Source organism: Quercus robur, chromosome 11 (assembly GCF_932294415.1).
Source record: "Quercus robur chromosome 11, dhQueRobu3.1, whole genome shotgun sequence".
NCBI classification, from domain to species: Eukaryota; Viridiplantae; Streptophyta; class Magnoliopsida; order Fagales; family Fagaceae; genus Quercus; species Quercus robur.
Genome location: NC_065544.1, coordinates 19,662,791 through 19,680,708, shown reverse-complemented (window position 1 = coordinate 19,680,708; position 17,918 = coordinate 19,662,791). Strand labels below are relative to the sequence as shown.

At 33.3% G+C, this 17,918-nt stretch overlaps 1 protein-coding gene across 3 annotated transcripts; it reads left to right on the top strand.

The window, feature by feature from the left end:
- The first annotated feature begins 907 nt into the window (after positions 1 to 907).
- LOC126705500 (uncharacterized) lies at positions 908 to 7,105 on the top strand. 3 transcript variants are annotated; one of them, XR_007648299.1, is made up of 4 exons: positions 2,018 to 3,533; positions 5,508 to 5,548; positions 5,635 to 5,881; positions 6,111 to 7,105. XR_007648299.1 is itself a non-coding variant. In XM_050404556.1 (3 exons), exons 1-3 carry the CDS (start codon positions 2,347 to 2,349, stop codon positions 5,736 to 5,738), a joined length of 1,332 nt encoding a protein of 443 aa, XP_050260513.1. In that variant the 5' UTR covers positions 2,018 to 2,346; the 3' UTR covers positions 5,739 to 6,059. The 3 variants fall into 3 exon arrangements, 1 of the variants encoding a protein (XP_050260513.1); XR_007648300.1 differs by lacking the exons at positions 2,018 to 3,533; positions 5,635 to 5,881; positions 6,111 to 7,105 and adding exons at positions 908 to 1,284; positions 1,934 to 2,011; XM_050404556.1 differs by lacking the exon at positions 6,111 to 7,105 and having other exon boundaries at positions 5,635 to 6,059.
- Positions 7,106 to 17,918: the final 10,813 nt, after the last annotated feature.

The following is a 17,918-nucleotide window of genomic DNA, read 5'->3' as shown; positions in this document are numbered from 1 at the left end:
CTGGCAATCCGTGTGCTCCCTCAACTTTTCATTTTAGCTTCACTTCTCAGTAAAACACTCTCTCTCTCGGCCAAAATGGCCAACTGGCCCTAAAATTGTAACTATTTAGTTAGTAGGCACCGTTTACAAACTATATCACTTATTAGCATCTCGAGTATGTGAGGCTCGATTTTCGCTTGTAAATCGAGTCTCAAAGACTCGATTTTCATGGTCCGATCTGGCATTTCTTGCCTACCTGGAAATCGAGTCTCTAAGACTCGATTTATAAACCAAAAAAATTTGAAAAAATTCTAAGTCTCAGTCTCTCGTACAAGCCAAATACCCAAAAAAATTTTCAGAAATCCAGAAATCAGAGGGAGAAAGATCAGAGGGAGAAAGAAGAATCAGATCATATAGGAGCCGACCCAGGTCGCGACGGGGCGCAACCCAGCGCACGACCCAGGCCGCGCGAGACCCAGGTCGCGCGCGACCCAGGCCGCGCGAGACCCAGGTCGCGCGCGACCCAGGCCGCGCGAGACCCAGGTCGCGCGCGACCAAGGCCGCGCGAGACCCAGGTCGTGCGCTGGGTCTCGCGGCGGTGGTCTGCTCCAATCTCGATCTTCTCTCTTTCTGTTTCTGGTGTTTTTTTTTTTTTTTTTTTTTCTGCTCTGATGAAGTTCTGGCTGGGCTGTGGGTTGTTGTAGTTATAAAAGTTAGAAATCGAGTCTTTAAGACTCGATTTCCATGTCATCGCCACGTCAAAAAATATGTCAGATCGGATCATGGAAATCGAGTCTTTAAAACTCGATTTAGAAGCGAAAATCGAGCCTCACAGACTCGAGATGCTAATAAGTGATATAGTTTGTAAACGGTGTCTACTAACTAAATAGTTACAATTTTAGGGCCAGTTGGCCATTTTGGCCCTCTCTCTCTCTTTTCCACTTCAACCGGTGTCTCTCTCGCCTCCACCACTCTCTCAGCCTCCACGCTTCCCTCAACCTTATCGTCACCGCTACCAGCATACCCAACTCAGACCCATCAGCAAAATCGAAGCCAAAACATCAGCTCACCATTTGAAGCCACCTCTTCTCGAATATTCTTCTCTTTCCTAGAAATTTCAGCAACTCTCTCTCTCTCTCTCTTTAAACTTTCTCAGCCTCTAGTAGAAGAACCGAAAAGAGAGAGAGAGAAAAATGGCGTCGTTTTCTGAATCTCCACCTGGCGATCCAAAGGTCGGAGAGAAGATCTTCAAAACCAACTGCGCTCAGTGCCACACCGTTGACAAAGGCGCTGGTCACAGGCAAGGTATTCACTTTTTTCTGATTTTTTTATTTATTTTTATTGATTTTTATATGTATTCGATTTGGTTGCGGCGTGTTTGGATCTGAGTGATAATTCATTGTGACTTTAGCTCACGTGTATTGGATTTTTGTTCTGTGGTTTTGATCTGTTGAGATCTATTTGGGTTGAATGAACTGTTTTTTGTTAATTATGAGGATGTAGTTGAAATGAAATTTGCTTAGATCTGACTGGTTTTGATTCGAGTGATCTGTTTGGCTACTTAGAAAGTTGAAGAAAAATAAATAAAAAAGAAGAAATTTTTATTTCTGTAATGTTATTCCCTGAATAGAAACAGTTTTTTGAGCTGGAATTTATTTTTGAAGGCTGTTTAGTGATATGGTAATTGTCAAGCAATCTTAAAAATATAATTTTGAAAGAGTTGGAGAAATAAAAATATAATTTTGAAAAAAAAAAAAAAGTAAGATTGATTGTTTGTAACATGAGAAAGGATTATTGTGTATATTATGAAGACCCAACAAAAATAGGTAGCCTTGGTCTGACATGGAAGAATATATTGTGTATATTTTTTCGTGGTGAATTTCTTTTTGTTTTTCTGGTTTTTTTTTTTTTAATCTGAAAAGTTGTTTAACTTTTATTTTGCACATTGTTGCAGGAAGATGTACCTGAAGAATTTGCTACTCTGGTACTGAATTTTATCTCTCGCAACCATATAGGACCTCATGGAGTTGAGGTTGGTATCCATATTCTATTCCTTAATATGATATCTAGGAAAGGGATTCTGGACCTCTGGTATTCTGTAGGAATTAGTTTTTTGTTTAATTTCTTCAAAACCTGAGTTGTGCATTCTATCTTAGAGATCATTGACTTCAAGGTTTCATATATAGACTAATGTTAATGACTCACTCTGATTCTCAATCCCCAAGCCACACGAGTCTTTTTTTTTTTTTTTCCTCCTAACCCTAACCCTCCCCGCTCTCCCCCTCAATCGAAAGCCATCAATTGCCGCTCTCCCTCTCAATTGAAAGCCAAAAACCCTAAATAAGGAATAGAAACAGAAAGCTAGTTATGAATGAAGAACGAGTGATCCTCTTCTGCGGGCATATGTGTGATGAACCTTTCGTCTACTCAAAAGATGATGATTATGGCAAGACTATGATGTCTTGGTTTACTATGTTGGCTCCAGAGATCCGTGCTGGACCATCATCTTCGGGTATTTTGTCTCCTTCTTCGGGTATTTTGTCTTCTGCTTCATCATCTTCTCCTTTGAGAAAGCGAAAGAGAAATACTCCTACTCTTTCTCCGTTTGCGGTCTTGACACTTCCGAGGACAACTTTCTTCACGGCAGTGGGCACTTCTATCTTCATTTTTCACGACGGAGTCAACAAAATACTTACGTTCAAGAACTCCGGCAACGGCGATTGGAAGCTCGCTCCACGGATGAAGCATCCTAGAAAATACCCTCACATCATTGTCGTGGATGGTAAGTTATATGTTATAGGTGGTTTAAAATATCCTATAGGTGGTTTAAAATATCCATTACTTGCCTTTATAGAGGTTTTTGACCCTGATATTGGAACTTGGGAATCCTTGCCTAATCCTCCATTTATGAATCCACTCTATCAACCTAGGGAGATGGTGATCGCCCTTCTTAAAAACAGATACATTCTTGTTACCTCCTACACGGATTCTCTTTTTTACATTTACCAAATCTTTAGCCGCATTTGGTCTCCTGCTCCGCCTGTGCCCAACCTATCTAAAGTGGATTTTCATTTGGCACCCCATAAGATTAAATCTGTTAGTGTTGATGACATGATGTATAGGATTTCCTTTGACCACGTTTATTATCCCAGCAAGCATTTGGTTATTCAGGCTTTTAAATTATCTCTAGATCAGTGGTTTGAGGGTTGCCTGAATGTTGGAAGTGAAATTTTTGGGGAATGTAATGAAGTTCTAGAGGATGAATATCCTTGCTGCGGCCTTATCCATTTAGCAGATCAGAAATTCTGCCTACTTCTTCAATCTTCCTACACAGAGGATGGCAACGGCAATGGCGATTTTGATAGGAGGAGAAGCACCAATTTCAAACGTCATTCTGCATCTTCTTCTTACTTGTACTCTGTGGTTCTTGAAGTTTCACCTATATTAGACAAGCCCATGGATCTCGAGGGTTTCATGGGGTTGAATATTGTTGTTCTGTCCACTGAAAAATATCGCTTGGTTCGTCCATTAGTAATTCAAGATGCAATGTTGGTGTAAGTGTTACTAAATGTCTTTGTAATTTTTTTTAAAATGTATCACTTGTTCTAACGTGTATGTCTCGACTTGCAGGGATATTACCTTTCATCCATCAAATATGTTGGCCTTGAGGTATATTATCTATTCCTTCCTTTCTTTTGTTCCTTCAAATATATTGTTTTATTGTTTTATTCAAGTTGTTGCAATAATGTTCCTTAACAGGTGCAATGAGTCATTGCTAAAAGAATTTGGGATGGCCCAACCCTCTAAGGCGGAGCGTGATGAACTCCTACGGCAGCATGCTAAACGAATTACGAATTTGGGATGGCCCAACTCTCTAAGCAGTAAGGATTGTGGCATGTGCTCCTAGGCTCTAATTATTTGTTTCTACACTCTACAACTCTCACATGTAGAAAACAAATAATTAAGAGCCTAGGAGCACATGCCACAATCCTTACTGCTTAGAGAGTTGGGCCATCCCAAATTCGTAATTAGTTTAGCATGCTGCATGCTGCCGTAGGAGTTCATCATGCTGCTGTAGGAGTTCATCACGCTCCGCCTTAGAGGGTTGGGCCATCCCAAATTCTTTTAGCAATGACTCATTGCACCTGTTAAGCAACATTATTGCAACAACTTGAATAAAACAATATATTTGAAGGAACAAAAGAAAGGAAGGAATAGATAATATACCTCAAGGCCTGCATATTTGATGGATGAAATGTAATATCCCTGCAAGTCGAGGCATACACGTTAGAACAAGCGATACATTTTAAAAAAAATTACAAAGACATTTAGAAACACTTACACCAACATTGCATCTTGAATTACTAATGGACGAACCAGGCGATATTTTTCAGTGGACAGAACAACAATATTCAACCCCATGAAACCCTCGAGATCCATGGGCTTGTCTAATATAGGTGAAACTTCAAGAACCACAGAGTACAAGTAAGAAGAAGATGCAGAATGACGTTTGAAATAGGCGCTTCTCCTCCTATCAAAATTGCCATTGCCGTTGCCATCCTCTGTGTAGGAAGATTGAAGAAGTAGGCAGAATTTCTGATTTGCTAAATGGATAAGGCCGTAGCAAGGATATTCATCCTCTAGAACTTCATTACATTCCCCAAAAATTTCTCTTCCAACATTCAGGCAGCCCTCAAACCACTGATCTAGAGATAATTTAAAAGCCTGAATAATCAAATGCTTGCTGGGATAATAAACGTGGTCAAAGGAAATCCTATACAACATGTCATCAACACTAACATATTTAATCTTATGGGGTGCCAAATGAAAATCCACTTTAGATAGGTTGGGCACAGGCGGAGCAGGAGACCAAATGCGGCTAAAGATTTGGTAAATGTAAAAAAGAGAATCCGTGTAGGAGGTAACAGGAATGTATCTGTTTTTAAGAAGGGCGGTCACCATCTCCCTAGGTTGATAGAGTGGATTCATAAATGGAGGATTTGGCAAGGATTCCCAAGTTCCAATATCAGGGTCGAAAACCTCTATAAAGGCAGGTAATGGATATTTTAAACCACCTATAACATATAACTTACCATCCAAGACAATGATGTGAGGGGATTTTCTAGGATGCTTCATCTGCGGAGCGAGCTTTCAATTGCTGTCGCCGGAGTTCTTGAACGTAAGTATTCTCCGTCGTGAAAAATGAAGATAGAAGTGCCCACTGCTGTGAAGAAAGTTGTCGTCGGAAGTGTCAAGACCGCAAACGAAGAAATGATAGGAGGAGAAGCGCCTACTTCAAACGTCGTTCTGTATCTTCGTATTCTGTGGTTCTTGAAGTTTCACCTATATTAGACAAGCCCATGGATCTCGACGGTTTCATGGGGTTGAATATTGTTGTTCTGTCCATCGAAAAATATCGCTTGGTTCGTCCATTCAAGATGCAATGTTGGTGTAAGTGTTTCTAAATGTCTTTGTAATTTTTTTTTTAAATGTATCGCTTGTTCTAACGTGTATGCCTTGACTTGCAGGGATATTACATTTCATCCATCAAATATGCTGGCCTTGAGGTATATTATCTATTCCTTTCTTTTGTTCCTTCAAATATATTGTTTTATTGCTTTATTCAAGGTGTTGCAATAATGTTGCTTAACAAGTGCAATGAGTCATTGCTAAAAGAATTTGGGATGGCCCGACCCTCTAAGGCGGAGTGTGACGAACTCCTACGGCAGCATGCTAAACGAATTATGAATTTGGGATGACCCAACTCTCTAAGCAGTAAGGATTGTGGCATGTGCTCCTAGGCTTTGATTATTTGTTTTCTACATGTGAGAGTTGTAGAGTGTAGAGCTCATAATGTTCGAATACACCTACTAAAGCAGAAATCTCTCTCCCTCTCAACAAAGTAAAACTATTTATGTTTTGTTTTTCAAAATCTCATTTTTTTAACACATTGCTGAAAGTTTTGTTAAGCATAACAATGTGGTTTTTTCAAGCTTTCTTTGCACTGTTGCGCTTTGGAATGTACTTCTTTGGACTATTGTTGCTTACTTCAATTGAATTTCTTAAATATGCATTGTACATATTGTAGTCTGCCTTGTGTACATATTAATGCTTTGAAAGTCATCCAATAGGAAGCCTTCTGTCCAAGCTGGTTGAGATAAAATAATGGTCATGGACAAACATTTTGTAACTAAAGAAGTATGATGACTCATCAATGAGCAAAAAATCTTATGCACTAGGCTTGCATTGGCCTTTGCACAGATACTGGAAGATATGCATGATCAGGTCTCATGCTGTATGTTTCTCATCAAGGGCATTGTTATCTATGAATGTTGATTGTGGGTAAGCATTAAGGATTGAAGAAGTTGCTATTTACTTGATCTTTGTTTAATTGGTCTCAGGACTTGGGTTTTAGTGATCTCACTCTATTTGTAGATTTCACAGATTCTGTCTTTATGATTGTAGATCTCATACATCCTTTATCTCCTATTAAAGGAAAAAAGTTGTGTACAGATATAACTATTATTTTGATAAAAATCTTTGGATTGTTATGTTATCAAATGACAGAAGGTTATGTTGATACATTCAGGAGTAGAATGAGAATCTATTTAAGCTTAATTGTCAGATGTCTTTTGAGTTGTAAAATTTTGTTCGTCAGTTGTTTTCTTGTTTTTAAGTTTTTCAATATTTTGGTCATAATCATTCTAAGTGATGGAAATTATAGACCATGTGGAAGGAGAAGAAAAAAGGATGGAGGACATGTAGTTGATGAGGTGCTTTAGAGCATGTGTTGATTAGTTTACAATATCTGGTTTTATTGCAAGATGTGAATTGCAAAAGGGCATTTACTTGGGGGTTAGTTGTGATAGTTGGGAGAAGGCTTTTCTGTGTTGTGTGAAGGAACAAAACATAATATAATTGTTGCTTTGATGGTGGTGGGACCCAAAATTGTGGTATTGCTTTATAATTTTGATGCAACATATAGCAGCTTCATTTATATTCAAACACTCAACACGATTTGAAACATTTTTTTTTTTTCCAGAAATGTACTTGTTTTCTGGTTGCTCACAATTACTGATATATTCAAACAATCAAAAGTAGTGCACTCAAAATTTTGCTTTTTTGCTTCCATGTTTCTAGTTACTCGCAATACTTGTAAGTTTTATGGTTGCCTTCTTATACATTCCCTTTTTTTAGTGAATGGAGCGTTATTACTTATTAAAAAGAAAAGAAAAGAAGTTTTTTGGGTTGCTTGCAAGTACTGATATATTTTTTTCCCTGTCAACTGACTTGTTGGTGGTTCTTTCAATGTATATGCTTTTAATGAAGATGGAGTATGAAGTGCCAGTCAAGATCATATTGTTTTAGAAAAAGTGTTAGTATAATGAAGGAGGGTAAAAAATAATATTAATTTTGAGGCCTTACAAGATAGCATCAATAGTCTAAAGATTTGGAAAAGGTTTTTTTTGTTGTTGTTAAGATTTGGAAAAGTTGAAATACGGAGTATTTAGTATAATTCTCACCATGGACCTCAAGAACACCCGCCTCATGGTGAGGGACATGACATCACGGTGGGCATTTTCATTGAGAGATTATATTCTTCACACTGCCTTGTCAAGTGTAGTGTATTCCACCACCTACTTAAGGATAGGGGTGTGCAGAAAACCCATCGACCCGTCAAACCCGACCCGACCTATCAGGTTGGGTCGGTTTTTAAGGTTTGGTGGGTTGGGTTGGGTTACCAAAAAAATTATTATAGTGGGTCGGGTTGGGTTTGGGTCATAAAATTACAAACCCGCCAAACCCGACCCGACCCACCCATATTTAATACATATTTAAAATATATTTTATATTTAATAATTTTTTAAAAAAAAATCAATTGTAGGGCACTTTTATATATATATATATATATATATATACATATATATTTAAATATATATTATATATTTAATAATTTGCATTTCTTCAATTCCTTCTACTAATACTAATTTAATATATATATATAATATATTATATAATTAATAAATTTTTTTAAATAACCAATTTTTCCTATCCTATATAAAAGCCAATTAGTTTACACAAATTCTAATAAATTACTATTGTTGTTTAGTCATTAGTGTTGAGCCTTCAAGGAGTTACATTGATACTAATCTTTAGGTTTTTTTAATATATTAATATTTATATTTTTTTTTCTACTCAATTTAATAATAAATAAAAAATTATCAAACCCATAGGTTCAACCCGACCCAATCCGACCCACGTGGGTTGGGTTGGGTTGAATTTATGTGATGAGTTGGGTTGGGTTGAATTTTTTTTGACCCACCATGGTGGGTTGGGTCAAAAAATTCCCTCAACCCGACCCATGCACATCCCTACTTAAGGATATTAGCAAATAACATGCTCTTTACATTTAGAATCTATTTAGATATCAATTATTCCTAAAAATTAATAACTAAAAACACTGTAACAAAATAATTTTTAAATGTGTGAATAGTACTATAGGACTCAGTTTTAAAGTTGTTTTTGTTGAAAAAAGTACTTGTGAGTTTAATGAACAGTGTACAGGGTCTATTAAAAAAAAAACGCACAACTGAGAAATGTGCAAAACACGCTTACCAAACTCACTTAAGTAGCCTTTTGAAGTCAGAAAAAAGCATGAAAGAGTTAAGTTGACACGGGTTGGTCTTTTTCAATGATTGCTATATATAAAAAATACTAAAAATTAGGTCTCAAAGATATGGTTTTGCGAAGTGGATATCTTAATTAATTGCCACATGAACTACAACTTTTACTATTATTGTAATCCTACAACTAAAAGTCTAAAAAGCTTCTTAAAAGTTTTCTTCCAAAAAAAAAAAAAAAAAAAACCTTAAAAGAAAAATGTTTATCGATAAGAATATGTTAGATAAAGGATATAACTTAATTATCTTTGATACACATTTTTAAGATAATTTTTTTTTACTCTTATCAACATGTTTTTAAAATTTGATTATTCTTATTTGCTTTTGATCTTCTCAAAAAAAGAAAAAACGAAGAAGAAGATATTTGCTTCTGAAGTTGATATGTTTTTAGAAATGACCTCTTCCAATTCAATCCTCCAATTTCTTCTTACTTCTAGTTGGATGTATGACACATAGCATTTATATTATTTGAAAATTCCACACGTCTTACATCTAAATAAAAACTGGAGAAAACTAGAAGAATTGATCATAGGATATCTAATCCCATATGCGATGGGGTGAAAACTGCATAGAAGAGTCTAATTGAGAGGACATGGGATAAGAACAATAACACCTGAAGTTATCAAGATGAGCTCCTTTGATAAAGAAACCTAGTTGCATACTTTTGCGGAAGTAATGCAAACAATATCACACCATATCAGTCATAAACCTAGTAATAGTTGTGATATCCCAGATTTGATTGAATATTGATTGAATGTGTGTAGTGAGATGTGAGTCCCACATTGGACATATATTAGGTTGATTTAGGCTTTATTAACAATCACAAGGAGTCTCAATTGTAACTAAATTATTCCTTTTGGAGTATATAGCACAGAATCTAAAGAGGAACATCCTTTATCTACACCATTAGACCACTATTATGTGTTGCATGTCCTACTAAGCTATGATCTACATAATTTCCTTATTTACAAGTATGTGAAAAGAAATCATATCAAAAAGAATCTATGAAAGATTTTACAAATTCGAGAAATTGAGGTAAGGACCAAAAATAGAAATGCAACCATATTTGTAGGGATAAAAATAGAGATTTAGCATGTTATTTTGGCACCTAAAATTTAGTTCAAGTTCTATATTTATCTTGATTCTTTTTTTTTTTTTTTTTTTAAAGGTTCTATATTTATCTCTAATATATCCATTATGTTGACATTAATAAAAAAAAAAAAAAAAAAAAAAAAACTAACTAACTAACCAAATTAGAGCAAATGAGGATATTTAAAATTTGAAGGGGAAAATATAATTTTTTCTATAGAAAATTCTTGGAATGAAAATATAACATTCACTAGGGGTCTGTTTGGATATCGTTTATTGCTGAAAACTGAAAATACTGTAACAAAATAATTTTTAAATATATGAATAGTTCTGTGGACCTAGTTTTAAAGTTGTTTTTATTGAAAAAAATACTTGCGGGTTCCGTAAACAGTGCATGGGACACACACAAAAAACTCAGACGCGCGTTTGCTTTCATTTTCAGTGCAATCCAAACGTGCACTAGGTGTTTAAGATATATTTATAACTAAATTATTATCTCATCTTTTGTACCAAGTATAATGGACAAGCTACTTGGCACTAAAATGAAGAAAAATAAATTGGATACATGACGTGAGATTAAATAACAATTATAAACGAATGTGGATTCAATTTGGAGATGCACTTAGTCTGCCATTTGAATTATGGGTTATGATCATCTAGACTTGTTAGGGTAACTCCATCGTAGAATTCTTACATTTTATCATTTATTTTGAATTGAGTGCATTATCATTTTACCATGTCATCAATAATTTAAAAAATACTAAAAAGTGTGATAGTCATTTCAAAATGAATTGATAAGATTTTAAGAATTCTTGGTGGAATTATCTTAAGAATTTTAGAGAATCTTATGTCATACAAGATGGGTCCTACGGTCACTAGAAGTAGTTCTAGTAGCATAAGCAAATCCATATCTATAATTTAGACCTTTTTAATTTTTACCACAAATTGGTTTACATTAAAATTTCGATTTTTTTTTGGGGGGTGGGGTGTTGGGTGGGTGGGTTATGACTTTATCTATCTATTGAAAGTATATCTTATTCATTCTCCCCCTTATAATTTGTAACTCTCTAATATGATATGCGTTTCATATAATTGTGGGATTCACACGTAATGCATGAGAGAATTATTATTAACTTAGTATTTATAAGCAATTAAATGTATCTAAATTTAGTTTAACATGACACCCAAAAAATAAAATAAAAGGAGTTAAAGCATATGTTTAGGCCTAATATGATCACGCCGACATTTTTGTTATAATTGGTTATGTTGGTAGCAGGGGTGGCAAAATCAACCCAAACACATTTGCCCACCCAAACCCACCCACTTAAATGAGACCCAAACCCTTCCAATTATTAATTGGATTAAATGGGTATTAACCCAATTAACATAGGAGTTCTTGTTAGGGGTCAAGTTACAAGTAGACAAAGTTCATGGTATATATCTGTAGTGGCTAAACTTGATTTTCAAACAAACATGAATGGGAAGAATATTTGGCTTAAGAAAGGTTGTAGTATAAATTCCCAAGGAGATATTTTTTGCCCATTAAAATTTTAATTTCCGATGATAGGTTGTTAATATTTCTAATATGCTTGTTTACCCTTGTGCTATGCTAATTTTTATGAGGTGTGGTGGACTAAATAAGTTTATCCACAATTGAATTTTGTGTGAGCTGACTTTGGTAATAACAGATCTAAGATATTTCTTTGTTGTCCTCCAAAGAAGCTTGAACTAATGTCATTTTGAGCTTGCTATTGTGCAGGGCTGACCCTTCCTTTAGGCAAGTTAGGCAATTGCTTAGAGCCCTCAAATTTTAAGCAATAAGGCTTGTGGCATGTGCTCCTAGGCTCTGATTATTTGTTTTCTATATGTGAGAGTTTTAGAGTGTAGAGCTCATAATGTTTGAATACACACACAGAAGCAGAAATCTCTCTCTCCCTCTCAACAAAGCAAAACTATTTCTGTTTTCTTTTTAAAAGCCTCATTTTTTTTAACACATTGCTGAAAATTTTGTTAATCATAACAAAGTGATTTTTTTTTAATGCTTTCTTAACACTGTTGCGCTTCGGAATGTACTTCTCCAGGTGTAAACTTTTACAAGGAAGATTGCATCCTACCTTTGAGGAGGCAAAAATTTTACAAGGAAGTTTCAAAAGCATAATGTGCTTGGTTAAGAGCATATGAAGCTAGTTATCAATCAATAGCTACCCAAAAAGAAAAAAAAAAAAAAAAAAATAGAGAGGGAGTCATAAAAATTGTAGTAAGTACGGAAACCATTGGTCATAATTTAGTCGAAGAAATAACTTGAATGTCAAATATGAAGTAGCCAACATGAAAGCATTAAGGCACGTCGACCTTAGAAAATTAACATTAGATTAGCTAAACTTTAGACAAATTAAACCCAACAAGTCACTTGGAAGAAAAAAAAAAAAACAAATGTACTAGCCTATTTTTCACTTCCACTTGTCTTAACTTTCTTTTTTTTTTACTAGTTTATTTTATTCACAAACAAATAAACCAGGACCAGTTAACCTTCCATTGGCAAAATCAATTGAATGGAATTGGTGTGAGAGAGTGATAATGCCTTAAAATGAATATTTGTTATATATTTATGTGAGCGTTATCTCTTTATTACTATGCTTAATTTGTATAATTAAGCCATGATTTGCATTAGTCCTTATTATTTATCTTCACATAATTTCTTGAATAAAATGTCATTCATTGCATGTAATTTTATACTTTCAGGAAATCATGTGAAAAAGATGAGTTTACAGGAGTTTGTGAGAGAATGGAGGCCAATCTAGAATTAAAGATGAGCTAAAGGACCATGCTTAAATGTCTAAGGAGGTGCAGCTGGAGTGCTTGGGTCATCTACCATGTTTGGAAGCTTCAAATAAGGAAAGAAATCAAAGAGGTAGAATTTGAAAAAGAAAAATCAGATTTGAGCACTGATCAGTATTTTAGGCGTATCTCTCTTCTCAAAAATCCAATTGACATAGGGCCAAATGGGTTGGAACCATGACTTACATATCTACAACTTTCCAGTTTTGAGTCTTTCGAAATTCATAATTTTGAAGGCTGAAATTAACTCACAAGTTACTGTTATAAATCTGGACGAAAATTAAAATAGTAAAAGTTTTATTTTTCAACACTTTGATGTTAGGGTTTGGAAGGGAGGCTATGTAGAACGAATTAGGCGAAGAAAACCTTGTATTTTCCTTTCTCTAATTGCAACCTAAACTTTTTGCTAGGGCTAGGGGTTATGTTTCTTCTATACGGTATGAATATTCAATGTGATTCTTTCTAAGATTTTATCAACAACATATTTGATTGTTTAATTAGATTTCTTTTGATGTATTAGTTCTTCCATACTTTCAATAAGTTCAATCATGTTTTTCTTATTGTTTAAATGAATTTCTAATAGTTTCAAATAGAAATTAGGTTTTAAAGTGAGGGTTTTTTTTTTTTTTTTTTTTTTTCCTGAAAACTTTTCTAACTGCATAATTAATCTAGGTTATCATACGTTCTTGAATTGTCTCAGTTCAACCGAATCATAAGTATTTAATTGTATAAGTACAATCAATTATGAAATATATAATTTCTTAGATCACAAAGAATTTCATATCAATATAGAGAAATACCCCGATGCCCTGGTATTTACATTATTGAATTAAATCAGTTATCATTGTTATTCTTGTTTACAATTACCAGGCAAAAATTATTCTTCATCTTCACCAAAAGTTCATTTTTTAAATTACATTGTTTTTGAATTTACCTTGCTCTTTGTAGTTCGACCTTGGTACTCCGAGAATTATATTTTTACGATTTCCTACACTTGGAAGTGAGCAAGTAGAGAGCGTGTGCAATATTGACTAGTAGTTGTATATTTTTTGAGAAATGGACATACACACACAAAGGCACAACACAAAATTAAGAACATGTCATCTCAGGTTTCGTCTGTCACTCTCACGCACTGACTAGAAGTACGACTTTTTTTTTTTTTTTTTTTTTCCAATTTTATCACAACAAACTTGAGTCTACTAGACTTGAGATATTAGTTTTCTAATTAGTTTCAGAAGCATACTAAATAACGAAATTGTTAGCATTTTGGTGTTAAATTGCAAAAATCCCCGTTTTTGCCATTCATTTGAATCTGTTTCTTTTTCCACACACAGCCAACTTCACCCAAACACACACACACACACAACTCACAAACAAACCTTGTTATAATCTCTCCTTCAAACCAGAGTTCCTTCCATTCCATCCCAGTTTCCAAAATCCCAAATTATTTAACACCAACTCAATTTTAATCATACCCATACACACACACACACACTCTGTATAGCATAATAGGAGTAGTCTTTACTTCTTTTTCTTTTGGGCATTTGCTTTATTTTTTAGGGTTTTGGTTTTGGGATAATGGGTTTGGGTTCTTGCCCACTTCCCAGGAATTTTCTTCTTCAATTCAAACCAACACAAACATTATTGGATGAGAAATGAGTTAATTTGTTCTTCTTCACAAAATTTTATTGATTAAATTATCTAGAAAAGTGTATAATTCTATATAATTCTTTCATTCTTTATAATTTTGTTAAATGCTTAGGATTACCTGCAAACTAATTCACTAGTTTTCTCTTGCTTAAAATCAACCAAATTCATAAAACTACCTTATAATATTAGTTCTTTAGTTTTTATTGTTAAATCATCCAACTAAGATCATCTTTCATATAGCTTTTAGTTGAGTTATAAAATAAAAATTGTTAAGACTATCAATAGATGTGTTGCATGTAGATCCCTAAACCTTAATGTTTTAAAATATTGTTATTTACCTCAATTTAAGTTTCTTAATCAACTCATCATACTTTCTTTTCAATTAAATTTTATTATTTTGGTTTTATTCTCTTGTGGTATGCCAATCAACTCCATTTCCATGTGGATTCGATATCAGAATCATTGATATATTAGTTCATGACAATCTTGCACTTTGGAGCTTTATTGAAGTCACAACTGTTAGGATCTGTGCCCTTTAAATCCTATTGTATGATGCTATGTATGATATTATGTTGTGATTAATAAAGTTGTTTTATTATTATCTAAAATAATGGTAACATGAATATTTGGACATTATCATATAGTCCACGAGATGCATAGTAATTGATTTATGTGATTTAGTCACAGAAGATATAAATCACAAGTTCTTTGTAAACTCAAAATTTTAGTTCGTAGTTAGTAATGAAATTGGGCATTTCATCTACGAAGATTATAACATATCAACTAAGATTATAACATATCAACTAAGATGATTTGTCTTGATCATGGAAGTGAAGACTTCTAGTTGATATGTTGATATGTTTTAAATATTAAGACATATTGAACTGGACCGCTGTAAGATTTATTATTTTTACTAACGACTGTCAAATGAATAATAAATCTCATGACTTCTATTTATATTAACTCTTAATCCTGAGAGAATAATGAATCTGATCATGAAGTGTAGGTTGTTTTGATATATCAGGAGTAAGATATAAAGTAACGATCAAAACCTCAGTATGTTGGGTAGCCACATTTAGTGTTGAAGGAACATATATTCTCAAGATGGAATTCATAATCTCTTAACGGAGATATAAAATATTCTCTTGAGATAAGTTTAATCGGTTTGGTTATTCAGAATGTTAGGCCTAACTATTTTAATAAGAAGTTACTAAAGTATATATTTATGAAATTGGATTTCATAAATATATGATGAATAACTTAAAGGATTAAATCGGGTACTCAAAGATTAAGATGTAGTAATCTTCAAAATGACATTCCACATTCATGATTTTGTATTACTATGAATATTTTATGAAGAGGTTGTATATATAATAAAGTCTTGGGATATAATTTATTAATAAGGCATATAGTGTAATTATATTTAATACCACTATATAAATATAATTAATGGTAATTTTGGGCTTGTCAAGAGTTGACAGAAAAGCCCAAAACTCATTGTAGCTAGTGTCTTATTTGTTCCCTTTTAGTCGCACTCCAAGCCACATACTAAAGCCTAATCAGTTATAAGGAGAGAAACATACATAATTTTGGTAAAAGAATGAAATTGTGTGTATGTGAGTGTAAACCACTCTCTTATTCTCCCTTGAACATATACATATAAACTGATTGAGAGACCACACTTCTTGGGTACAAGTGGAATTGGAGTGAAGATTAAGAGTGTTTCTAAGTACTTCTAATCTTTGGTTTTGAATTTCACCGCACCAAAGTATGCTCTCTTGTTCTTAAATTCTGAAATTTACATAATATATGTTATCAATTGCGAGTGAAATAAATCTGTTAATTTTTCTATTGCGTATGTTTTGTATGAGATACAAACCATGTTTTTACAACAACAACATTGTTTGTAATTATCAATGCTGACGGGCCTTATCACCATACTTTTCAAATTCAGGGTAAATATATAAACTAGACCAAGTCAACAATTCAACATAAGAAGTACATTAGAACCTACTTTACTTTACTTACTTTACCTTTTTTTTTTCCTTAGAATAAATAAATCTAATTCAGTTTTAATTGTTAGCCATTCCTTATATTTTAAGTCTCCAAAATGGAGTTTCACATAAATACACTAAGATTAGCCTAAATAGGATTTCTTTCTCAAAAAAAAAAAAAAAAAAAAAAAAATTGAAAAGAGATTAGTAATGGTATTCTCAATAAAATTTTCACTGAAGGATTTTGCAGTTTTTCTTTTGTATGCATAAAAGTTTGTAGTTGAGTTAATAATAAGTTTTATAATTATGACATAATTTGTATTAGTTTCAAATGGGTTGGAAATAGTTTAAATGAAAGCTTAAGAACTTTCAAATTGGAAGAACACGTAACATAAAATTTTAATGGATTTGAAAACAAATTTAGAACACACTTAATTATAGTGAATTTAAAATATAATTTAAAACAGTTAATGAAAATTACAATAAATTAACTTAATCCTTTAAAACTTGTATTTTACATTTACGAGGGGAAAGTCATCTTAATATCCACCATCCATATAATGATTAATAAACACAAAAAATAAAGTAAGATACAATTCTTGGATTACACATCCTTGATTCTTGAGTTATTCATAATTGTTAAGAGTCTTATAATTTAACTAACATCTACTTTTAACAAAGACACCTAAAATCAAGGCAGTGTAGTCAAAGGATTGCATCTTACTTTATTTTTTGTTTTTATTAATCATTATCTAGATAGATACTAGCCTCGTGGGTTTCAGTTAGCTCAACTGATAAAGTCTCTCATGGTTGTATAAGAGATTTGAGGTTCAATCCTCGCCTACACCAAAAACCGATTGGTGTCTTGGTCTAATGATAATAATGATAATGAGCTATCATTAGGAGTGGACGCTATATGTTGAAATTCTCTCATGAAAAGATAGATACTAGCCTTATCACGCGCGCTCCTCATGTGTTATGAGATTCTTTTTTTATTTTGAGTTTAATGTACAAAAACTTAGGATTTGAAATAGAGTAAATTGCTGGGTCTAGTGATTACTAGTTTTTAGGAAAAAATGTATCAAACGTGCGTGAGATATATTAGAGAGTGTGCTAATTTTTAGGAAAAAAGTTTTCAGGTAGTTTTTTTTTTTTTGTTGAATTACAATTTTAACCCTATTTTTTATTCTTTAAGAATAAAGATTATTTAATTAGCTTAAGGGTATTTTTGACATTTTCTGAAGACATAAATAACTTTCTGAATCCTCTTAATATATAGAGATAAGTTTATAACTATCATTTTGTTAAAAAAAATCCTCAAAAAATATAGCCCCTCACTTTTGTTTTTTTGTAAACTCCATTTTTATGAACTAGATGAGGTGAGGTGGAAAACCCAATTCAAAAAGTATATTCTTATAGAATAAATATTTGGAATTTAAACCTTGCCTACACCAAAACTTAATTGATATTTTGAAGAAGCTAGCTATCTAAGTTGAAATTCTTAAGTTTCTAAAAAAAAAAAAAAAAAATTGAAATTCTTAGAAAAAATAAAAAAGATGAGGGGAGGGTTGTACTAAATAAAAAGTCAATATGGTAAGGAAATTTTAATGGAATGCGTTACAGCTTATTACTGGTAAGTGGTAACCCAACAACCAAAATAGGGAGAGAGGGGCCTCTGTGCCTAGCC